Raw genomic sequence first — 26,732 nt, 5'->3', positions numbered from 1 at the left:
ATGCTGGCTCCAGGGGAAGTCTTTCTCTGTCAGCTCTGGAGAAAGGCTGCTGTTTCTTCAGCTTCTGCTTCCTTATTTCCTTGGAAATCTCCATGTGTCTTGGAATCTATCTCACTCCATCTCTGCTCACTGGTTTGCTTGTTTAATCTTTTAGATCTCAAAAGGGATCGACTCAAGGTACACCTTACACTAATCCTGTTTCATTACCAAAGCAAAGAAAACCCATTCTGAAATGGGATTATAACCACAGGCATAGAGGTTAGAATTTACAATACATATTTTTGGGGGACACAATTCAATCCATAACATCAACGTGCCCCTAAACAAATGAAACTTTTCTTTCTTTCTTTTTTTATTAAATTAATCACTGCCTTTTGAATCTTGATAAGATAGCTGAGAACTGAAATCACATATTCTGCAACAAGTAATTCTATCCGATTTTTCCCAATATTTTAATTCTTAGCTCCTCCACAGTGACATCTACAACGTCACATGATATGCCCCAGAAGGATGGAGTTATTTTACCAATATGAACTGAGGCAGTTCTTTGCTTAAATTTTCTTAGGAATGCCTAAAATTGTTCTCTTATTCTTGGTCAATAAAAGGGCAGTGGACTAACTGACTAACTGACTAACTAACTAACTAACTAACTAACTAACTAACCAATTTGTAGTGTGCTATTTAAAGGGGAGACAATCTGCTTATTGATAGCTTGTACCTGAGACAGCTAGTTAGATACCCAGTCTTCATCACCTGATTAGATGGGCATAAGGGACTGCTGGAAACTGCTGGAGCTCTCCCGAAATCATGTTTTATCACACAGATATCAGCAGTTCAATCTTAAAATGAAGCATGTCTTCACACAATTAAGAATGACATTGGGAGTCTATTCCTGAATGTCTCTTGGATCCCTACTGCTTACATAAATTCCCTTTCTCATGTGTATCACATTTTTTTTTTTTTAACTCATTGAAAGCTTTATCTGAGTATGTTCTGTTGAGCTTCATGAATCCTTTCAATTATGTAACTCTGAGAAATCTTTGGAATGCCTAAACCTCCTTTTCCATTTCCATAGTTTTGGGCCTTTTCTCTTTATACCTTACTCAAGGATTAAAAACATTTTGTGAAAAGGCTGTACAGGAAATATTTTCAGCTTTGTGTGTTAGTCTCTGTTTTGACTCCTCAGCTCGGCCATTGCCTTGCTAAAGATGTCATAGACAATAAGCAAGAAAATGGTGTGGTTGTGTTCCAAAAAACTTTATTTACAAAAACAGATGGTAGGTCGGTTTTGGCCTGTAGGTTGTAGTTTGCCAACCTCTGTCAAAAAGTACAAATGAGGATATAAAAGCACCAGTCCTATTCCTTACTTTGCCTTTCCTTTTTCCAGGTCTTTTCTTACCTGTTGTCAATGGACCTGTACATTTTTTAGTATAAAAAGCAGTTTTGTCTTTGATTATCAGTCGGTGGTTACCAGGTTGTAGGATTCCACCAATAATCCTCACCTTCTGGTGTTTGTTTCTGTCTATAATTCCCTCCCACATGGTATTAGGTTTGACCTGTATGACCAGTAGAACAGCAGTACAAATGATGGCATGTTGCTTCTGAGGCAAGGTAGTAAAAGAAAGTGTGTATTCTGCCTCTTTCCTTTTTCCCAGATCACTTGATCTGGGGGAAGGCAGTTACCAAGTTATGAGCTACCCTGTGCAGGGGACTGTGTGATGAGGAATGGAAGCCTCCTAAAGAAAGTCACAAGGAACTGAGGCCTCTTGCCAGGAGCCATGTGAGTGAGCCTTCTTGGAAGCCGACCCTCCAGCCAGAGTCAAGCTTTCAGATGACTACAGCGCAGCAGACTTCCGGACAGCAACAAGAGATCCTGAGCCAGATCCATCCCTAAAGCTGTTTAAGGATTCCTGTCCTTCAGAAACAGTGTGAAATAATAAATGCTTGTTGTTTATTTATTTGTATAAACTTAGGGAATGACACCTATGAGCCTCATCCACACCTGGATCTCATGAACTCCTGAACTTCGAGCTGATGATGTAATAGGATGATACTTTTGGGGGCCACAGAAGGGGATGAATGCATATTGCATGTGGGAAGGGCAGAAATAATTGGTGGCCAAGGGCTGGACTCCTATATTCATTCTCCTAGATGGCCCTTAATTGTTCCCACCTCCTGATATTCACACCCTTTTAAAATAATCAAACATATTCTGTTAAGGTTGATCTGTGTGAGCAATAGATTATGGCCAGAATTATGGGATGACACTTATGAGGACAGGCCATAGAAGACAGTGAGGCTTCTATATTTCAAGGTGCTTGGGAAAATTTATAATCTCACCAGCAGTTTATGTGAGTTTGTGTTGTTCCTTTTCCTCTCCAGCACATACTAAAAAAAAAAGAAAAATCCAAACCTGTTTTGGTCAAGTTGATTCCAACTCATAGCAACCATATAGGACAGAGTAGAACTGCCCCCTAGGCTTCCCAAGGCTGTAAACTTTACGGAAGCAGACTGCTACTTCTTTCTCCCATGGAGCAGGACTTTTCAGTTTGTAGCTGAGCACTTTATCCACTGTGCCACCAGGGCTCGTATGTTTGTGAAACTATCACACATCACATTCATCAATGTAGATAACATATACATTACCCCAGAAAATCTCCTAGTGAACCCATGGAATACCTCCCTCCTGCTCCTACCCACACAGATGACCATTCCATGGCATTTTGTTAGCATAGATTTTCATTTTCTAAAGCTTTGTATATATATATGAAACCATGCAGTTTGTACTTCTTTTGTTGGGATTTTTTAGCTGAACATAATTATTTAAATATTTTCAGATTGATTTGTGTTGTTACGCATATCAATAATTGATTTCTTTTCATTGGTGAGTAGCGTTCCATTTTATGGGTAAAACACAATTCATCCATTCACTGGCTGATAGACATTTGAGTTGTTTCCATTTTGGGGTTATTACTAGTAAAGTTACTACGTGTATTCACTCACAAGACACTGCTTGGACATAGATTTTAATTTCTCTTGGATAAAAATAATTTTCTAGGAGTGGAATGGTTGGATCATACGGTAGGTAGGTGCATGTTTACATTTTTAAAAACCTGTCAAACTGCTTTCCAAAGGGATTGTTCCATTTTATATTCCCATTAGCAGTGTTTGAGAGCTCACTTCCTCCACATCTTGGCCTGCGTTTGAATGATCTTTAGACTTTTAGCCATTCTAATTAGTGCGCAGTAGTCATTCATTGTGTATTTAATTTGCATTTTTCTAAGGAATTATGTTTTTTAACATCTATTTATTTGCTTATTTGCCATATGTACATCTTTCTTGGTAATTTTTCTGTTCAAATAGTTTGCCAATTTTTATTGTTTTTACTTTCTTATTGAGTTTTGATAATTTTTGTGTATTCTGTATGAAAGTCCTTTATCAGACATGTTTTGAAAAATTTTCTGCCAGTCTGAGGTTTGTCTTTTCATTCTCTTAGCAGTGTCTTTCAAAGTGAAGTCTTAAATCTTAACAAAGTCCACTTTATCAATTTGTTCTTTTAGAAATCATGCTTTTCACATCATTTCTGAGAAAGCTTTGGCTAAATCAAATCAAATCCCCCAATTTTTTCTTCTCTGTTTCCTTCTAGAAAATTTATTGTTAGATTGTACATTTAGATCTGATTTACTTTGAATTATTTGACATATTTGAGGTAAGGAGTGAATGAAAGACTTTTTTTTGTTGTTTTTTGTATATCTATTTTTTTCTCATGCCATTTGATAAAAATATTATCCTTGTTCCACTTAAATGGCTATACACCTTTGTCAAGAATCAATTTTCCATATACGTATGGATCTGTTTCTGTACTTCCTATTACGTTTTATAGATCTGTTTGTGTCATTTTGCATGGAGAGCACACTGTTCTGATTATCCTACTTTTATAAAAATCTTGAAGTCTAGCAGTTATCACCCTCCAGTTTTGTTAATTTTTAAATTGTTTTGGCTAGTGTTGCATTTTGCATTCTATGTGAATTTTATAATTATCATGTCAATCAGCAAAAACAAAAAAAACCTCCTGGAATTTTAGTTGGAATTGCACTGAATCTACAAATCAGTGTTGGTAAATTGCTATATCAACAGTACTGAGTCTTCTGACTCTTCAACAATGTATATATCTTTTACCTCATTATTCTCAAATTTTTCTCAGCAATATTATGGATTTTTTTTATAATATGCAGCCTTTTACATTTTTATGAGGTTTTGCTAAGTACTGCATTGCTTTTGATTCTATTACAGATTATATGCTTTTTATTTGAATTTTTGATTTTTTGATTGCAAGTGTATATACAATCCATTTTTGTATTTATCTTTTTTGTTCCAACCTTTTTAAACTCACTTATTAGTTCTATTGGCATTTCTGTAGATTCCTTTTGATTTGCAACATAGATGTTTATATTATTTATGAATAAAGACTGGTTTCCCTTTTCTTTTCAAAACTGGATGCCTTTTATTTCTTTTTCTTGCCTGATCACAGTGACCAGAACATTCAGTACAAGCTTGAATAGAGTAGTGAGAGTAGACCTCATAGTCTTATTCTTGAACACAATGGCTTTTTTTATCTTTACTTTTAATCTTAATTGTAGGATTTTGTAGATGACCTTAAGGTTCAGGAAGTTCACTTCTAGCCCTGTTTTTGTAAGTTTTTATCAGGAGTCCGAGTGTGTTTTTGTCAATTTATTTTTCCTGAATCTATTTAGATCAATTTTTTTTTTTTTTAATGAATTTGTTGATTTGGTGAAATATATTAGTTTATTTGCCAGTATTAAGCCCACCTTTCATTCCTAGAATAAACTCCACTGGTTCATCATATACTATCTTTTTATGCAATATTGTATTCAATTTATTAAAATTTTGCTTGGAATTATAAATATATGTGAATGAATATGTAGTATTTATTTGTGTGTGTGTGTTTTAATCTGGAAACCCTGGTGGCATAGTGGTTAAGTGCTACAGTTGCTAACCAAGAGGTCAACAGTTCGAATCTGCCAGGCACTCCTTGGAAACTCTATGGGGCAGTTCTACTCTGTCCTATAGGGTCGCTATGAGTCAGAATCGACTCGACGGAAGTGGGTTTGCTTTGGTTTTGGTAATCTTTAAATAGTATAAAATAGAGATTCTTAATTTCTTTACTTTGAGTTTATATCTAATTTAGATCTAAATTAGATCTACTTTAGATATCTAATTTAATTGCCATACAAAACTGACAAAAATGTTACTGAGGGTAAGTAGAATAAAATGTGGATGGTGTCATGTCATGTCTGTGAGATAATTTTGCATTATACATCTTGCCATAAATCATCTCCTAAGAGCTATGATGAAACACTTCCCCTCCCCCCCAAAAAAACTAAACCCATTGCCGTGAAGCTGATTCCGACTCACAGTGACTCTGTAGGACAAAGTAGAACTGCCTGGTAAGGTTTCCAAGGAGCTCCTGCTGGATTTGAACTGTCAACCTTTTGGTTAGCAGCCATAGCTCTTAATCATTATGCCTGCAGGGTTTTCTCAAAACTCCTCCATGCAGTACTAACTAGGACTTCCAACATTTTCTAATTGCCTTCTGAGGTTTCTTTAACCATTTCCTTGGAGATCCTCTAGCTACTATAAAGCCTAGATTGTAAAACACAGTGTGATACTCTTTCTCATATGTTTTTAGGTGGTCCAGAATTAAAATTGTTAGACTTACATTTTTTTCAGCTATTATGGGCTACAGCTGCTTTTTTTCTAAATGAAATGCATGACACAGAAAGGTACAACAAAACATGTTAAGAACATAGTCATCTCATGTTAATATTTTAGAGTGCTTTTTTGTTGAGAACTTAAAGTAAGTCTTCCTTTTACTGATTAAGAGCATAAAACAGATTTTAGAGGAAGGATATAAAAGAAAGGGAATTAAAGAAAAATAACAGTAGCTAAACCTATAGTCTCACAGAACAGAGGGTCACCTGATTCTGGATAGCTTCTTCTCCAAAATCTATAAAACCAATAAATAAAAGAAAAAAAAAAAAGACACAGAAATCATGGCCTTTCAACATTTTCAGGGGACAGAGTACCACAACATTCAAATTTCCTCTAATCGGAGAAAAAAAAAAAAAAGGAAAGTGAACAAAACTCTTGTTCCAGCCTACCACTGCATGCTTGTGGTGTGAGGAAGTAGGATAATCCTTAAAAAATGTCATTAAAAAAGAGAATGGAGGATTTAGGTGAAACACAGACATAACCAATCCCTGAAAAGAAAGAAATACAACAGTTAATATCAAAATACTTAACATGGATCGGGACCTAGAATTCCATGCCTCTGGGAAAGGGTCTGAAAGGATGTGATTGATATCTATCAGAAGTGGCAGCCTCAGAGAAGTATTACTCCATGGGAGAAGTGGATAATAATGAAGCCATGGTGCCCGATAAATTGTGACTTTAAGATGTAAGATGGGGAAATTAAGGATCCTGCAGATATGAAAAAGAACAAAAGACCAACTTTCTGTCATTCCCATCATCATAATCAATGCTATCCACAAAAGAAAGTGCACAGTATAGGGCAGTACTAACAGAAGAGGGAGCTCTCTAGGAACCTTGCTCACAAAATAAATAGGAATAGAAAAAACAGACCTCGTCCATACAGGCTTCTGTGTAAAAAAAAAATCAGAGAATGTGAATAAAAGATTTTTGCCTAAACAACAAAGACTTGGAAAAAGAAGTGAATCGATCACACACATGACAATCTATGAACCCTGACCATCAAAAACAGAACTAAGGAGTTGAGCTGAGTGACAGAGGAGTGAAAAACTGCACCCTGAAGCAACGACTGCTTCTGAAACCAGCATCCCGCACCACAGCCCTGAGCCATTGCATTTCCCTGGTGCCAGAGTGGTGGGGCTGATGTCAACTTACTGAGACAGGGAAGGCACAAGACGCAGCCCTAACCCCTAATCCCCTGGAGTAACATCGGTAGAGACTCAGCCAGCACAAGCAGGCTGCACACTGACGTGGCTGACAAGAGAACGAGCGACCACGGGGAGGCAGCAACTGTGTTTGGAGCCTGCAGCCAGCATCACAGTCAGAAAACCTTGGCGCTGGGAAGAAAAAATAGGGACAACGCTAGGAGCCCTAATACAAGGCATAAACAGAATACAAAACATTACTAAAAATGATGACGAGATAACTGGGAACTCCTAAAATCAAACACCTGTGCTCATCTAAAGACTTCACCAAAAGAGTAAAAAGACCACCTACAGTCTGGGAAAAAATTTTCAGCTATGACATCTCCGACCAGCGCCTGATCTCTAAAATCTACATGATCCTGCTAAAACTCAACCACAAAAAGATAAACAAGCCAATTAAAAATTGGGCAAAGGATATGAACACGCATTTCTCTAAAGAAGATATTCAGGTGGCTAACAGATACATGAGGAAATGCTCTTGATCTTTAGCCATTAGAGAAATACAAATCAAAACTAGAATGAAATTCCATCTCACTCCAACAAGGCTGGCATTAATCCAAAGAACACAAAATAATAAATATTGGAAAGGCTGTGGACAGATTGGAACTCTTATACATTGCTGGTGGGAATGTAAGATGGCACAACCACTCTGGAAATCGATTTGGTGCTTCCTTAAAAAGCTAGAAATAGAACTTCCATACGACTCCCACTCCTTGGAATATATCCTAGAGAAATAAGAGCCTTTACATGAATAGATATATGCACACCCATGTTTATTGCAACACTGTTTACAATAGCAAAAAGAGGGAAGCAACCAAGGTGTCCATCAACAGATGAATGGACAAATAAATTATGGTATATTCACACAATGGAATGCTACATATTGATAAAGAACAGTGATGAATCTGTGAAACATTTCATAACATGGAGGAAGCTGGAAGGCATTATGCTGAGTGAAATTACTCAGATGCAAAAGGACAAATATTGTATAAGACCACTATTACAAGAACTTGAGAAATAGTTTAAACTGAGAAGAACACTTTCTTTTGTGGTTAGGAGAAGGGGAGGGAGGGAGGATGGGAGAGGGCTATTTACTGATTAGATATTAGATAAGAACTACTTTAGGTGAAGGGAAGGACAACACTCAATACTGGGGAGGTCAGCACAACTGAACTGGACCAAAAGCAAAGAAGTTTCCTGAATAAACTGAATGCTTCAAAGGTCACTAAAGCAGGGGCAGAGGTCTGCGGGCTACGGCTTCCGGGGACATCTAAGTCAATTGGCAAAATAAATTCTATTAAGAAAACATTCTGCATCCCACTTTGAAATGTGGCATCTGGGGTCTTAAATGCTAACAAGCGGCCATCTAAGATGCATCAATGAGTCTCAACCCACCTGGATCAAAGGAGAATGAAGAACACCAAGGTCACAAGGTAATTATGAGCCCAAGATACAGAAAGGGCTACATGGACTAGAGACTACATTATCCTGAGACCAGAAGAACTAGATGGTGTCCAGCGAGAACCGATGACTGCCCTGACAGGGAACACAACAGAGAACCCCTGAGCGAGCAGAAGAACAGTTGGATGCAGACCCCAAATTCTCATAAAAAGACCAGACTTAATGGTCTGACTAAGAGTAGAAGAATTCCGGTGGCCTTGGTCCCCAAACCTCCTGTTAGCCCAATACAGGAACCATTCTCGAAGCCAACACATCAGACATGGATTGGACGGACAATGGGTTGGAGAGAGATGCTGATGAGGAGTGAACTACTTGCATCAGGTGGATACTTGAAACTATGTTGGCATCTCCTGTCTGGAGGGGAGATCGGAGGGTAGAGGGGGTTAGAAACTGGCAAAATGGTCATGAAAGGAGAAGCTGGGAGGGGGGAGCGGGCTGACTTATTAGGGGGAGAGTAAATGGGAGTATGTAGTGAGGTGTATATAAGTTTATATGTGACAGACTGACTTGATTTGTAAACGTTCACTTGAAGCTTAATAAAAATTAATAAAAAAATAATATTAGATTGCTTAAACGAACAAAGGAACAATAGAAAAAAAAAACTCCACAAGTCTTTTTTTGGGGTCTGCTTTTATTTCTGGGTGAATGGTTCATTGTATGTCCAGGTTCCATATCACAGATCAAGGCCATTTGCGCCAAGACTACCTGTCTACCCATCTATCCCACATTTGAAATTTCCACTAATATCCTTCTGTGAGGAGAAAAAAAAGTTGTAAGCTGACATATCAGAATATTATATGAATAAGATAAAACAATGAACAATTGCAGTGATTAACATCTTAGTAAAAATAAGATTAGAACAGCTGCAGTTATGTTCAGAGGACCTTAAGGTACTAGAACACTGAAGAGCAAGGTGTTGAAAGATTTCAAGGCTAACCTGAGTGAGGCACTGAAGTGTTGGCTTAGACCAGGTGAAGAAGTTTTAAAGCACAGGTATATGTGTGAGTGTGCATAGGTGTTTGTGTGTGTGTACACAGAAATGGGAAGATACTCTGATTCTACCTTTTTGACCTCCAAGTGTGTATGTGTGTTTGTGTATATGGGTGTAAACATATAACAGTAATGGGAAGATATCCTGGTTCTACCTTTTAAACCTTTGCCTCTCCTTGATGTAAATGAGACAGAGGTGGGAAACACAGAAACGAGAGGCGGTTAGACCATCCACTTTGTGCAAAAGAAAAGAAATTAAAATCTCCAGAAAATACAGACAGAAAGCATTGGACTTGATTTGAAATATATTGCACATGAACTCTGGAGCAAGACTGCCTAGATTTCAAATTGAAGTGATCTTGGACAATTTACTTGGCTCTACTGGACCTCAGCTTTCTCCTCTATTAAGGATCTTTACAGTATATTCCTTATCAAGCCATTTTTATACTCATGAATTAATACATGTAAAATGCTTTAAACTGTATTTTACACAAAGTGAATATTTATTATGGTTAAGAGAGGAAAATTCTGTGTAGAATTTTTATTATACTAAATATTTACCTTTGTCTATTTTTTCAGTATTTTCCAAATATATTTTTTAGCTGACTATGATGTTCAAACATATGAAAAAAGACTCCCTCTCACTTCTTTGGTGCTAATCATAGGGTTCGTTTTTCAAAAGTACAGTGAGCATTTCCTGTTTTGTGATATCTGGAACATTTTAGAAGCTGGTCATTTTACAGCTCCTTGCTCATATTACACATATTTGGCTCACCAACAGATGAGTCAAGAACATTGTTTAAATATGCAATTTTTCTTTTAAATTTCCTCATACACACCTTTGAATTCCATAGCCTCCAGCTCAACTCTCTGACCCAGCAGTGCTCTTCTCCTGACAGCATTCATCTGGGCCTTCCCTGCATCAGCCTTGGAGCATCATTGCTCATGGCAGGTATGCGTTCCCCCAATAAGATTATACAGATATGACATGTCCAGGAAAGATATCTCGGGGATATGACTGGTATCAGGGCCGAGCTTTAAGAGAAATGGGCATAAATGACAGAGGGCATTTTTAGGCTAGCCATGTGGCTGTACTTTCCACATTGATTTTAATTTTCTAATTGTAAATTTTCTAATCTAGAAAACATTTTGTGATGTTTAACAGGTTTAAAGAGTGGTTTTTGATAGAGGTACCTCTAAATTCTGAAAAAGAACAAAATTGGCCTCAATTCTATCACAGAAACGGAGAATGCCAAATATTAACGAGACAATGCTTCAAAGTGTTTTGTTAAAAAATTGACCATTTGTATCCAAAGATCCAAAGATCACCCAGTTTTAGAATTTGACTCATTATACTGTTGTTAAGTAAAACAACACTCTTTGGGGGTGTGCTGACGTTAATGCAGAATCATCTAAGATTGATGCTGTGTTCACACGGGATGATTTGTTCTGGGGGAAAGTCCATAAGCAAATAATTTTGGGTATGAGAAAATGTAAAGTTCTTGTAACAAAGGTTGTTTATATATCATAATTCAGTGTACTGAGAAATGAACCCAGTTCCTCAAGGTATTAGCATGGGTCATGGAACTTTCCGAACCAGATCCAGAGTGCTCCTGTCTCATCTCTTCGCTGTAATACCGCCACAGAGCTATGATCAGGAAGACATTTCTCAGAGCAGAGCCTGCATTAAGATTAGCACAAGGGCACACTCCAGAGAGTGTTATTGTTCGTGACAATGACAGAAAGTGTTAAAGGAAAGACTCTAAAAAGACACCTTTAATTTGATATCTTACTCAAGAAATGGACACTTATTCACTTTGACACCTTGAGAAAATAATGGTGTTCTTGAACCCTCAGTTTTCTCATCTACCCAATGGCAATCATACTTTTTACTTTTTTATTTTGTTGACAGAATAAAAGTAAATGTCTGCTTTGTAAGTTCCTAAAGCAGCAGTTGAGCTTATTGATCTCTTTTTATTCTAGAAGCTTCTTTACCAATTAAAAAAAGATAATGGTAAATTTGCTTTACTGTCTTCTAGAGATGGAGATGATAGCACAGAAAATGCATGGATAGTTTCACTGAAGAATAAAGTACACCACATAAAAGCCTTGGCGTTGGGTGGAGTCCTGAGTTGAATGTCTTTGTCATTCAAGTTTCATTGACATAAAATTAAAAAAGTTTTTGAAATCTTTCTAACTGGCTTCTGTTTTTAAACTTCAGCCCCTTTGTTTGCTCTTTAATCTTTGCCTTATCTCTCTTTTTCTAGTTTTTCAGACCACTGCATGGAGATCGATTTCTGGAATCTTAGGAGTAATATGTCTTTTGTTGATGGCTATCTTTGGAATTTTATTGAATAATTGGCAAGTTTCTCTAGACAAGTATTTATGAAGATCAAATCCGTGATAAAATCATTTAGTCATAGAGATTTTATTTACTAATGTGTAATATTTTGTAATCTCATGGCTTCCCTTAAATCTGCACCTAATTGAGTAAATTTCTAATTGTTTCTTATAGCATTCTCTCCAGGACTCATCGTAGATCTCCAGGAAGGTAAGCCCCATACTCCACTCATAGCAACTTTATACGATAGGGTAGAACTGCCCCACAGGGTGTCCAAGGCTGTAATCTTTACGGGAACAGACTGCCACGTCTTTCTCTGGCAGATCAGCTGGTGGATTCAAATGACTAACATTTTGACCTTTTAGTTAGCAGCTGAGCACTTTAACCACTGTGCAGCCAGAATTCCACCAATGCACTATCTTCTTTTCTGACTCAGGAAATACATTAAAAGGCTTTCTCCATTAAAGACTCCCTTTTTTTGAGCTAGTTATCCTGTTTATACTGCAGAGCTCAGCTTTGGGATCTTTTCTTAAGAAATTAAAAAAAAAAAAAAAAGAGTTTTCTAGCTTTCTCCCATTCCATCTCCAACTACGTGCAGTCTTATTATAATGAATTTATTTTGTATACTTACCAAAGGTATTATTAAATGTAATTAATAAATGATTAGAAATTATATAATTCTGACTCCAGCTCTAGAATATAAACTTCATGGGGAAAAAGATCATTTCTGACCTGGTCACATTAATATTCTCTGAACATAGTGTGCTGTGGTGTAAACATATATAGTAGATTCTCAAAGAATATTTGTGGAAAATATAAATAAAAAACAAGTGATTTTTGAATGGGTAAATAGCATTGAAATTTTTAAATGTTCAGAGCCATCAATCCTGTTTTTTTTTTTTTTTTCTTAAACTCCGACTGCTGTTCTTGTCCAGAATAGTGGATTGGGTACTGATGCAGCTGTTACCTCATTTTGAATGAAGAAAAAACTTGGGCAGAAAGTAGAAATTTCTGTGCTTCTCAGAATTCCAGTCTACTTCAACTGAAAAGCAGAGATGAATTGGCATGTACTTTATTTTTGTTTCCCACATTTTTTTGACTCAGAAAAATATAACATCAAAATGAGCTGAACACTTTGACTCAAGTCTTTAATCAGAGAGTTCATAGATGGCTACATTTTCTCAAAAATATACAACTCAGAGCACCATTAGCATATCCCTACGCAGATTCCACAGTAAATTTGCAAATTAGGCAACAAACTACTTCTTGTGGAAATGAGTGCTCCAATTAATAAAAATTTCAAAGTGTTTATGTACAATTCTATTCATAACTTTGACCAAAAAAACTTTGATACATTGATGATTATGCCAGAATACATAAATCTTATAAGAGAGCAGTGTGTGCTCAAGCATTATCAAAGCTTAAATAGAAAGATGATCACAAAATCAGTGAGCCATCGTTACAAGACCTCTGGAGTCTTGGAAACAGGTTACGTTCCTTAATCTTTGAGTGTTTCAGCGAGCCTGATAGATGCAATTATGTGCAACAAGGCAAGCTACTTCTAAAGGTTAGTTATAGTTTAAGACATACTATAGGCATTAAAACTATATATATTTATGATTATATAGCACATAGATTTCTAACATTTAATAAGATGACCTTTAGTGTCGTGGGAAAGAGAACTCTCTCTGTTCTCATAAAGTAAAATTTATAATTTTCTTTCACAATTTGAAAAATGATCTATTAATTTCTTGTACCTTGAAACAATCACTTTAAACCTCATAAAAATCCTCAAAGATTTACATCATGGGGATAAAAATCAAGATGTTAGATAAAGTGCAAGAAACTTTTTAGTGAGAAGTCAAAGAAGAAATGTGAGATGACTGCTTTTACTCACTCAAGAAACCAATCAAATGACTGTAATTTTTAGTTCTTTTAATTGAATTTAACTTCTTTTGTACTTATATTGCTTTGCCACATCTCTGGGCTATATTGTAGAACCAATAAATGGGATATTAAATGGCACAAAAGGATTACACTCAACCGCTGTTCTAAAGGTTAGTGGTTCAAAACCAATCAGTGCGGAAAAAATCCTTGGCTATCTTTTTCCATTAAGATTACAGCCAAGAAAATTCTATGGAGTAGTTTTACTCTGTAATACAGTGGGTTGCCATCAGTCAAAACTGAATCAGTAGTAACTAACAACAAAAACAGCATCATAAAAATTGCCCTCTTCTTAACAAATAGTGAAAATTTCTCTAGCTGTACGCAGAGCCTGTGTGGAGTATAGGTTTAGCAGATTATATCCATATTTATCCCTTAAGATACTTTTGATTTGCAATCAAACTTCAGTGGTGATCCTCTATGAAGAAAGTGTTCCATGAAAACTCTGACTCCCTTTATAGCATAATGCACGCCAATGTGAAGTGAGATATTGTGGTATTGTTTTTTTCTTCATAAACGAATACATCTGATAAAAGAAATACGAGCCCTGTGACTGCACCTTCTAAATTGGAAGTTAAAAATGAATTTGGTTTGTGTGATTGATAGGCCAACTCTGATGCATATCAATCCCAGAGTAGCTTCAAGTTAGCTTAATATGTCTGTCTGTGTTTCCAAGCAGGATTTTTTGAACTACTGTCGACAGTTTTACTGGCTTGGGATCTCTTATAATGAAATATGTGGTACCTTGTTGTGGGAGGACGGCTCTGCTCCCTCCCAGGATCTGTAAGTTTCTGGTAGTCAGATACCTTTTCTGTTCTCTGTGAGTTAATACTTGGATCTCATCAGTGCAGGTACCACCTAGGAGCACTACAACAAAGGTAAACCGTCTAGGGCATGACATGACTGAAAGGTGCGTGGTGTAACTAAATACGATTTTAGCCCAACACAGAACATCCAATCCTTGCTCAAGTGATATGAAAACTGGTGAACTTTTAATATATGATTTTTTTTTTCGCTTTGGTACAAGCGCATAATATGTGCATGCACACAAGCTCGCATACATAGAGGAAGCACATGAAAGCGGTATATTCTTTATTCTGATGGAGTCCAATATTCTCAGCATCCTCCCATGTTTCAAATATTCTGCCTTTGTTGTTATTGTTGTTGTTAGGTGCTATTGAGTCAGTTCTGATTAAAAAAAAACATCAAAACGAGTATATATATAACCCACTGCTGTCAAGGTCATTCCAACTCATAGTGAACCCATAGGGTTTCCAAGGCACTCTGTGAAAGTAGATTGCCACATCTTTCTTCCACAGGCCTGCTGGTAGTTTCCAACTGCCAACCTTTCAGTTAGCAGTCAATGGCTTTAACCACTGTGACACCAGGACTCTAGAGATACATAATGTGTATATGTAGATGTATATGAGTGTGTGTGTGTGTGTGTGTAAAACCAAACTCATTCCCATCAAGTTGACTCTGACTCATAGTGACCTTGTCGGACAGGGTAGAGCTGTCTCATAGGGTTTCCAAGGTTCTAAATCTTTACAGAAGCAGACTGCCACATCTTTCTCCTTTGGAGCATGGCTGGCCGGTTAGAACCACCAACCTTTCAGTTAGCAGCCAAGCACTTAATCACTGCGTCACCAGGGCTTGAGAGAGAGAGAGATTCTGGGTGTGCAGTTTTAATCTGATACACATGAGGGCACCATAAGTCAGAATTGACTCAATGGCAAATGGTTTTTCACATATGTATACATATATATGTGGTGTGTGTCTGTGTGTGTATGTATATATTTGTAACTTGAGGCTAGAGTTCTTCTATTGGAAATGTCCTTGCTGACTTTTTTACTTCTGAGTCAATGAACTAAGAATGAATGATTTCAATATCACAAAGCGTGGTTCTGAAAAATTAGAATAATGCCCTCAAAATAACTGATCCTGTTAGTGTTAAATGTATAGTAATAATCCCTTTTTGTGTCTATTGTGTCACAATTCTCACAAATTTGTCACATACAATACAAAAGTTGTAGGCAAAATCTTAAGTTCCTACCATTTAAGACATTTTTATATTGGACGAAAGATGGACAAAATTAAGCAGCTCTCTGCTGATTTGGTGTTGTCCAACAGTGAAACAAAGAAAGGGTAGATTCTGTGGTATACACATGCAATGAAATGCTTTGAAATGATAAAGAATAATGAAGAGTGTGTGAAACATAACGTGGATGATCTGGAGGACGTTATGCTGAGTGAAATAAATCAATCACAAAAGAACAAATGTTGCAAGGTATCACTTCATAAAAATTCAAGAGTAGGTTTACACACAGAAAACAACATTCTGTGATGGCTACCAGGGATGGGAGGGGAGGAAGGGAGAACCACTTACAAAATAGTAGACACGTGTTAGTTCTGGTGAAGACAACAAAAAATATTGGAGAAGTCAGCACAATGTGATCAAGGTAAGTGAAGACACTGAGGGATACCTAAGAATAAAGGACAACTGTGGTAGATGCTATAACATATACAATTCTGCAACAACAGTAATGACAACCAAAAATTTGTGAGTGGTTCCATAGGTAGATATGTTGCTTCATAGGTGTGGGAGGGTGTATGGGAGTAGGTGTGTGCATTTAGGTATACTTGTGGGCATTTGAATATACTCATACATAAAATAGAGCACACAGAAGACACAGTTATGGAAACTTCTTAGACATAAATCCAAACATTTGGTGGGACTAAGTTAACGGGCTTGAAGGCTAAAGACCATAGTCTTGGGGGACAACTAGGTCAACTGGCACAGTACAGTTCATGAAGATAATGTTCTACATATGAGTTTGGTGAGTAGGTCTGGGAATCTTAAAAGCTTGCGAGTGGTCGTCTAAGATACAACTATTGGTCTCTTCCCATTTGGAGCAAAGGAGATCGAAGGAAACCAAAGACTCCAGGAAGCAACTAGGCCGTTGGACTAATGGCCCACATGAAACACAGCCTCCGCTAGCTTGAGACCCGAAGAACTAATAGTGCCTGGCAACCACTAACGAATGCTCTGACTAGGCATACAATGCAAGATCCTGGTTAGAATGGGGGAAAAAATGTAGAACAAAACTCAAATTTATAAAAAAAAAATCAAACTTACTGAATTGATAAAGACGCCCTTTTAACCTGGAACTGAAGCCACTCCCGAGGTCACTTTTCCGCCAAAGAGTGGATTGGCCTATAAAAAAAAAAAAATAACACCAATGAGGAATGTGTACCTTAGAACAATCAACTATATGAGACCAAAAACAAAGATGAAGAGTCAAGGGGGGCAGGGAAACAGGAGGACTGGAAATGAAGAAGACAGGGTTGAAATGGGGAGAGTGCTGACACGTTGTTGCGATAGCAACCAATGTCATGGAAAAAATTTTGTATAAATTGTTGAATGGGAAACTAATTTGCTAAGTAAACTTTCACCTAAAACAGAATAAAGTGTTCAAAAAAAAAGGGACAATAGGTTTCAAATTATGCAAAGTGTCATTATAAACACTATGTCTCTCAACTTGGATTTGCATAAAAGCTAGATGAAGGAAATTTCATATTCACATTTTTTCAATAAGGATCTAGATTTTAGCAATTACAGTGGTGGAGTAAAAGCAACTTTATAAACACAATGCACACAAATTAAAAAGATGAAAAATTTTTGAATTCATGGAAGCTAAGAAATCAAGCCACAAATCTTGTTTTGTTGTTGTTGATGATGAAACGCTTATCTTTACAAAAAGGTTCATCTATAGGAATAGTAAGAAAAACATACTAGCTATCGTTGGAGTCTTGGTGGCGAAGTGCTTAGGGCCTATGACTGCTAAACAAAAGGTCAGCAGTTCGAATCCACCAGGTGCTCCTTGGAAACCCTATGGGGCAGTTCTACTCTGTTCTATTGGGTTGTTACGAGTCAGAATCGACTTGACAGAAATGGGTTTGGTTTTTTGTTTTGGTTAGTTACCACTAAGTTGATTCTGACTCATAGTGACCCCATGTGTATCAAAGTAAAACCATACTCCATGTGATTTTCAATGGATGTTTTTTGGAAGTAGATTTCCAGGCCTTTCTTCCAAGGTACATCTGGGTAGACTCGAACTTCCAACCTTCCTGTGAGCAGCCAAGTGTGTTAACATTTTGCACTCTATAGGTAAATTGTAATGCTTAGAAAACAAAAAAAATAAAAAAACCCACGAAACTTATTCTGGAGTTTGCTTTTATATGAGATGAACGGTAGATTGTATGTCTAGAAACTACATTACGGATCAAGGAAGGTTCCTGCTCTCAAGATGCTCACTCTACCTATCTCTCTTACATTTGAAATTCCCATTAATGTCCTCTTTTGAAGACATAAGAATGTTAATTGAAATAAAAGAATATTATCTGGATGAGATAACACAATAAACAATTACAATAATTAACATATTAGTAAAAATAGGGTTTATTAGAACAGCTACAGTCATGTTCAAAGGATCTTAAGGAACTGGAACATTGGAGTTTAAGGTCTTGAAAGATTTTAAGGCAAAGTGAGTGAAGTATTGAAGTGTGAGCTTAAACCAGGTGTTTTAGGCTGGGTTCTCTAGAGAAGCAAAACCAGTAAAGCATATATATATATATAACCATGGTGGCGTAGTGGTTAAGTGCTATGGCTGCTAAGCAAAAGGTCAGCAGTTTGAATCCACCAAGCTCTCCTTGGAAACTTTATGGGGTAGTTCTACTCTGTCCTATAGGGTCGCTATGAGTCAGAATCACTTCAACGGCAACAGGTTTGGTTTTTTTCAGCTTATATATGTATATATATATATATATATATATATATATACAGACAAAGAGAGAGAGAGAGATTTATATCGAGAAAATGGTTCACATCGTTGTAGAGACTAGAAGGTCCAAGGCCATGGGTTAGCCTGGAGTCTTCTCCTGGCTCATGTAGCTGAGATCTGCAGGTGAGAAAACAGGTTTCTGGCTCACAGGCTGTGGAGGCTGACAAATCCCAAGACTGGTGGGTAAGCTGCTAGCTCAAGTCCCAAGAACTGGAGGTCAGATGAACAGAACAGGAGGCAGCAGCAGGATCCAGGGTGAGGAAAAGTCAGTGAGCTTTGCCAGAAAGTCCACATATAATGAATGCAGGCCATGCTTCCAAGGAAATTCCCTTTCAACTCATTGGCTGCTCATAGCAGATCTCATCATGGAGGTAATTACATCATTACATAGCTGTCGAATTACATCATGACAGCCAAAGCACTGAGAATCGTGGCCCAGCCAACTTGACACACACTTTTAGCCTTCACATCAGGAGAGGGAGCTTTAGAGCACCGATGGGTGTGTGTTTATATACATATAACAGTAATGAGAGGTTTGATATTTAACTGTATGTGTCAACTTGGCTAAGCTTTGATTGCCAGTGGTTTGGCCAAATACTAGACTACTTGCTGCTCTATAACATAATGTAACAACCTTGTGTAATGTAACCTAATATAATCAATCAACCGGTTGAAAGTGGTTTTCCTTAGGTTATTGTCTGCCTTCAGGCTATTAACAGATACTTTGGCAGAACTCTCTCCCTCTTTCTTTCTCAACTCTCTACTTTTCTCTCATCTGACCTACAGGTCTTGGGACGCAAGCCTGAGGTAGTCTCCCCCTGGTGCCTGACCTACAGATTTTGGACTGGCCAGCCCCTACAATCCCGTGATCAGCAGAAGTCTTCAGCTTGTCACTTGACCTATGACTTTTGAACTTTCAAGCCCCATAATTGTGTGAGCACTTCTCTTGAAGTAAATTTCTCTCATTCTAGATACAGAGGTCTCACCAGTTCTGTTTCTTTGGAGAACCCTAAGACAAGAAGATACTCTGGTTCTACGTTTTTTCCTTTGCCAGCCCTGGCTGATTTAATGAGGCTGGAATGGGAAATACAGAAATGAGACACAGTTAGACCAACGAGTCTGTCTAGTAGAAAAGAAATAAAAATCTACAGAAAATAATAAACACAGAGAAATGGGTTTGATTTAAAATATATTGTTCATGTGCCCCAGAGCAGGATTGCTTAAGTTTCAAACCTAAGTACTCTTGGACAAGTTACTTAGCCCTACTTGGCCTCAATTTTCTCACTGGTAAAGTAGGATATGTATAGTATCTTCCTTATCCCTTCATTTTTATAAACATATGAGTTATCATATTTAAAAAGATTTAAACTGTGTTTCATGCAAAATTAATTTTTATTATTATTAAAATAGGAAAATTATATGTAGAATTTTATTGCAGTACATAAATTTACCTTTTGTTTGTCCATTTTTTGATATTTTCCAAATATATTTTGAAGATGACTTTGATGTTGAAACACTAAAAGTAAAAACAAAACACAAACTCCCTCTCATCTTCTTTTCTGCTAATCAAAGGGTTTCTATTGCAAAATACAGTGAGAATTTCCTGTATTGTGATATCCAGAACATTTTAGAAGCTGGTAGTTTTACCTCTTCTTGCTCAGTACTACACAACTGTGGCTCACCAGTAGATGCTTCAGGAACATCCTGTAAATACACATTTTTTGTTTCTCTTTTTCTTTTAAATTTCTCCGGATTCCTTTGCTTCCAGCCCAGTTCTGGGATCGAACACCACTCTTCCCCAGCAAGCACTCCTTGTGTTTTCCCTGCATCCACCTTGGGACATCATCTCTCATGGCAGGTACGTGTGCCTCCGGTCAGAAAATCAACTGATAAAGGGACGCAAAAAAGGCAGCCCATGGACATGGCTAATTTAAGGGCAGAGCTTTAAGAGAAAGAGTTATAATGCACAGTGAATTTTTCAGTCTTTCCCTGTGTCTGTACCTTCTACATTTATTTTATTTTCTTGCTTCATTATTCTGTAACTGAAAAATAGCCTGGAAAGCTTTTCCACAGAATGGCTTCTGATATGGATACGTCTAAATTCTAAATGAGAAACGAATTCATCTGGTTATATTATGATCAATATAATTCTAGCACAGGAATAAAAAGATAATGCCAGATATAAATGATACAATGCTTAAAAGTGTTTATATTATTTTTTTAGCGCTTATCTTGCGACTCCCAAATGTCACCCAGACTGTTTGAACATGGTATTATTTTCAGTGACATTACTCTTTGGGAGTATGCTAAAGTCCATGCATCATCTCCTAAAGTTGAATAGTTTCAGGAGAAAGGCTATAACCAAGTAACTTCGGGTAAGAGCAAAAAAAAAAAGGGTTGTTTCTATATCATAATTCAATATACTAGGAAGTGAACTCAGCACTCCAGAGAATTACTCTCTACGTTGGTTTTGGAATCTCTCATCCTCAGTTTCAAAGTGCTCTTCTACAGAGCTATGAGCAGGAAAATATTCCTCAAAGCAGAGCCTGTACTGAGATTAGCAGAAAGACATACCACCAATAGTGTTGTTGCCAGTGACAATGGTAGAGTACGGTACATGAAAGACACTGGGCTTAGACAGGATTGAATTTTATGTCTGACTTGCACACTTGCTAGCTTTGATACCTTGAGAAAACGATGTTATTCTTGGACCCTCAATTTTCTCATCGACCTGGTGGGAACCAGGCTATTTACCTTCTGATTTTTCTTGAGAGAATAAAAGTAAATGCCTGTAATGTAAGCACATAAAACAGAAGTTGGAGCCCCTTGATCTCTTTTTGCACTAGATCTCTACATTTCTTTGCCAATTAAAAACAAAGAAAAAATCTAATGTTAAATATACCTACAGAATTGGTAGAGATGAAAATGTGTGGATAATCTTACTGAGGAATAATTTAACGCACACACACAAAAAAGTTGGTATTGGATGATAGTGTTATCACATAAAAGACCTAAAGACTCAAATGTTTCTCCACATATCTGTGCTGTGGATCCTGACAGTTCTGGACTTTCTCTCACTGGTTTTGCATTTAAGTACTACAGCCACTGCATTGGCTCTTTAAGTCTTTGCCTTTTCTCTCTTTTTCTACAGCTTTTCAGAACAATTTATGGAACCTGATTTCTGGAACCTTGGCAGTAGTGTGCCTTTTGTTGATGGCTACTTTGGGAATTTTGTTGAAAAATTGTAAGTTTTTTGGCATCTTAGAAAGACGAATGCTATGATAAAACTAATCGTAAACGTTGAATTTTGCTAGTGTGTGATATTATCTCAGGGATACACTTAAACCTGTACTTGATTATGTAAATTTCTAAAAATTTCTCACAGCATTTTCCACACAAAGTACTCAGCCAACATCCTCTCCAGGATCCACCGTAGAACCCCAAGAAGGTAGGCTCCAATGTTTGGAAATGCTCAGTATTGGTAGAACATTAAGAGAGACAGTTTCTTTCTTTCTTTTTTTTTTTAACACAGAGTAGCATGATAGCTTATCACATATGGTAATATAAGTTTACTTCCCTAATTTTAGGACAGTCTCATTCCACTGTTCTCTAGTGTAGGAATGATAAAACTACATTGAGAGCACATCATTTATACGTTATAGGTATAAGGATTGTCCTATAGGGTGGCTATGAGTCGGAATCAACTCGACAGCACTGGGTTTTTTTTTTTTTCTGGGAGGTATAAGGATATTAGCATGAGATAACGGATTTCTGTCCTCTATGAGTACATGTTATTAACTAACAAATTATAAATAAAACTACAATAAATATTATAGTTAATCCTAATTCCTGGCCTGTGTCTGCTCATAACCCATACTTTCTTATCTCCATTATAGAATATTTGTCCTGTAACTAGTTTTTTTTTTTAATGTACCTATAATTTTATTAGTAGTTATGTCTCAGATTGTAGTGCCCAGATTTCTGCAATTTTAAAATCTAATTATACAGTAAGAGCCAGCTTAAAGTACAGTTTCTGAGTGAATATATAAATTTCTTTTGTACACTTACCAAAGTATTATGATATAATTGATAAATGATTGGGAATTATATGTCTTACTCTACCTCTAGAATATAATCTCCATGAGGAAAATGATCGTGTCTGACTTGTTCACATTTATAATCCTGAGCGTAGCACACTGCAGTGCATGTAGTAGTGCGTGCTCAAAGACTAGTTGTAGAGAAAAAAATAAATAGCAAATGGTTTTTGAATGAATAAAGAGCAATACAAATACTAGAAATCTCCAATGTCATCAATCATGTTTTATTTTTCATCTTAGGCTCTGACTGCTGTTCTTGCCAAGAGAAGTGGATTGGGTATCGATGCAATTGTTACTTCTTTTCCAAAGAACAAAAAACTTGGGCAGAAAGTAGGGATTTCTGTGCCTCTCACAATTCCAGTCTTCTTCAGCTGGAAAGCAAAGATGAATTTGTATGTACTCATGTTTCCACATTTTCTTTGTTCCAGAAAACATAATATCTAAGTAAGCTGAAGATTTTGAACCAAGTCTTTAATCAGAGAGTAAATGTGTGATTGTATTTGAATAGTGATTATTAACTTTGTACTTTGAAGCAATCACTATAAAACCTACATAGCATTTCTCAAAGAATTACATCTAGGAATAAAATCAATATGCCAGATGAAGTGAAAGAAATTTTCTGGATGGCTTCAAAGTAATAGATCATTGCTTAACCATTTTATTCAAAGAACCAACTAAATGACTTTGGAATATTTAGTTCTTTTAATTGAATTGATAAATTCTTTTATAATTATGTAGCTTCTGTCATGTTTCTGGAATACAATGTAGGGAAAATAGGGTCTGGTCATAAAACTTACCAATTCCTAAGGTCCCATTCATAAGAAAAGGAAGCCAACAGAATGCAAAAATTGTTGAAAAATATCATTAATATCACACACAACTAAAATTTTGCTGAAGATCACTCAAAAACGGTTTTGGCAGTATACTAACAGAGGACTTCCAGAAATTCAAGCTCAATTCAGAAGAAGGTGTGGCACGAGGGATATCATTGCTGACATCAGATGGATCTTGGCTGAAAATAGAGAATACCAGAAAGATGTTTACCTGTGTTTTTTTTGAGTATGCAAAGACATTCAACTGTGTGGATCATAACAAACTGTGAATAAAATTATGAAGAATAAAATGCTAGGATACTGAATTGTGCTCATGAGGAACCTGTACATGCACCAAGAGGCAGCCCTTTGAACAGAAGAAGGGAATACCACATAGTTTAAAGTCAGGAAAGGTGTGTGTTAAGATTGTACCCCTTCACCATACTTAATCAAATGTATGCGGAGCAGATAACTTGAGAAGCTGAAATATATGAAGAAGAATGTAACATTAGGATTGGAGTAAGACTCATTAACAACCTAGTATTTGCAGATGACAGAACTTTTCTAGTTGAAAGCGAAAAGGACCTGAAGAACTTACTGATGAAGATCGAAGACCACAGCTTTCAGTATGGATTATACCTCAACATAAAGCGGCCCAAAATCCTCACAACTGGACCAAAAACAACATCGCAATTAACAAGGAAAATATTGAAGTTGTTAAGGATTTCATTTTACTTGGATCTGCAATCAACACCCATGGAAGCAGCAGTCAAGAAGTCAAACAACATATTTCATTGGGCATATCTGCTGCAAAAGAGCTCTTTGAAGTGTTGAAAAGCACAAGCGACACTTTAAAGACTAAGCTGTGCCTGACCCATGCTGCAGTATTTCAACTGCCTCATATGCATGTGAGTACTGGACAATGAATAAGGAAGACCTAAGAAGATTTGATGCCTTAGAATTATGATGTTGGTGAAGAATACTGAATATACCATGTGTCAGAAGAACGAACAAATCTGTCTTGGAAGAAGTACAGCCAGAGTGATCCTTGAAAGCGAGGCTGGCAAGACTTGGCCTCACATACTTTGGACATGTTATCAGGAGGAACCGGTCCCTGGAGAAGGGCATTATGCTTGGTAAAGTAGAGGGTGAGCTAAAAAGAGGAAGACCCTCAGTGAGATGGATTGACACAGTGGCTACAACAATGGACTCAAGCTTAACAATGATTGTGAAGGTGGCCCAGGATTGGGCAGTGTTTTGTTGGAACCAAATTGACAGCAGCTAACAACAACACAGAAAAAGTATAAATTGCCCTAGATGTATGCGGAGGCTGAGCTGAATAAAGGCTGAGTAGGTCATACCCAGGAGATTTATCTCTCGAGATAGTGTTGATTTTATAGGCTTTGAGACGGGGATTTTGGATCCCCTGTACAGGGATGTTCCTGAGAACTCTAACTCACAGAATAGGTAATGTTTTCTATATTTTTATAACAATGTTTTTAGACCTTTAGTGAGATTTTGTGGTATTTTTTCCTCCATAAATGAATGGGTGTGTTAAATGAGTAGTATGAGCCACAGAGCTGTACCTTCTAAATTAGAAGTCAATAATGAATTCAGTTTGTGCGATTGATAGGCTGATTCTGACGCTCTGACATTAACTTTCTTAAAAATACACTGTTCCCAGAGTACATTTAAATTAGATTACAGTGTTTGTCTCTGTTTCCAAACAGAGCTTTAGGATCTCCGATGACCGTTATTACTGGATTGGACTCATTTATTATAATAAAAGACGTGGTGCGTGGCTGTGGGAGGACGGCTCTGCTCTCTCCAGGGATGTGTAAGTTTCTGGCAGCCTGGTGCTGCCTTTTCTACTCTTTCTGAGTTTATGCTTAGATCACATCAGTGGAGGTAACACCCAGGAGCACTGCAGTAATCGCATGCCCAGGGTGTGAGGTTACAGAAAAGAGAAGAGTGTAGCAGAATACAATTGCAGGCCAATCCAGAAAATTCAAGTTCATGCTCAGGTCACATGAACTTTAGTGTTCTGGGCCCATAAAATAACTTTTGACTTTTTGTTTCCATTTTGCCTTGGAGCAAACACATAGACATATACGTACAGGCACACATCCTCACATCCTCACATACACCCGAGCGCTGACTCAGCAGTCCCGGCAGTCCAGATACAGCAGGATATGCCTTCCTTTCTTTATTCTGCTGGAACCAAAATTCTCAACATACTTACAGTGTTTCAAATATTCTGGGTTTATCTTCTGTATGTTTGTAAACTTTGAATGTTATTTTCATTCATAAACATGTAATTTCCAGATAATACAATGGTGAATTATAAGCTCTGATTTGATTCTCTAGACTAAGTCAGGTAATGCATTTTTAAACAAAATAAAGTATATTATGCATCAAAATGATTAACAGTAAAAAGAACAATAACAAAAAATCTCTAGTCCCAATGCTATTTATTTTAGAGGGAGTAACTAAGGTTTGTGCAACAATGTAATCTGAAAACTGAAAACCATAGTTTAAAAAAAAAGAATGATTCCGTATGTTAATATCTCATCGAAATGCATCTGAAAGTTCTATCATTAACCTGAATCATCATCGCACCTGAGCATTTCCATACGCTTTTCCCAGATGCTAATATTTTTGTCTTCATTACAGATTTCCATTGTTTCCGCCTCTAAATCAACAGAACTGCATGTTGTATGATAGCGATAGTATTTTGGATGAAGATTGTGGGGAGAAACATGGTTTTATCTGTAAGCAATAGCTTATTTAAGTGTTTCTTGGGGTTGGGGAGCAATGCGGGTTCAGGTTTACCTTTTATCTCTTATATTGTTACTAATCATCTACTTCTTAGTTCTATAAATTTTTCAATGTTTTGTCTTATCATACAATTTGTACATATTTGAATCCATATATTTTAAAATTGATTAAATTTCTGTGCCTGTACTTGAATTTTTCAAGCACCAAGATAAACAATGTTATGAATATTTAGATTTTATTCTATGTGTTTATTGTTAAATGCATTGTAGTTTCATAGGTTCATGCAGCTTTTTTTTACACATTATCTCTGCACAAATTTAAGTAAAGCTAAAAACACCACATAATATATATCAACCTCATTTCAATGCTTCATATGACATAACTAAATTGGGAAAGCCCGTCTTCACCTTTCTAAGAGTAAAAATATTTTCAATGCTTTCTGTTAGCTCTTTCTGGGTGTGTGTGTATATATA

The 26,732-nt window shown here is 36.8% G+C and overlaps 1 protein-coding gene across 1 annotated transcript in view; it reads left to right on the top strand.

Annotated features, from left to right (window-relative positions):
- Nucleotides 1-20,244: 20,244 nt before the first annotated feature.
- Nucleotides 20,245-26,732, top strand: part of LOC111749251 (natural killer cells antigen CD94-like) — a 62,278-nt gene continuing 55,790 nt past the window's right edge. Inside the window, exons 1-4 of the mRNA XM_064284621.1 lie at nt 20,245-20,430; nt 21,724-21,816; nt 21,958-22,020; nt 22,910-23,061. Of these exons, the coding sequence (XP_064140691.1) occupies nt 20,424-20,430; nt 21,724-21,816; nt 21,958-22,020; nt 22,910-23,061 (315 nt within the window). The 5' untranslated portion in view covers nt 20,245-20,423. The remainder of the gene's footprint in view (nt 20,431-21,723; nt 21,817-21,957; nt 22,021-22,909; nt 23,062-26,732) is intronic.

The sequence above is a fragment of the Loxodonta africana genome, chromosome 4, assembly GCF_030014295.1.
Source record: "Loxodonta africana isolate mLoxAfr1 chromosome 4, mLoxAfr1.hap2, whole genome shotgun sequence".
Classification (NCBI taxonomy): Eukaryota; Metazoa; Chordata; class Mammalia; order Proboscidea; family Elephantidae; genus Loxodonta; species Loxodonta africana.
Note: the sequence above shows the minus strand (reverse complement) of the source record. Positions and strands in the feature narration are given on the sequence as shown.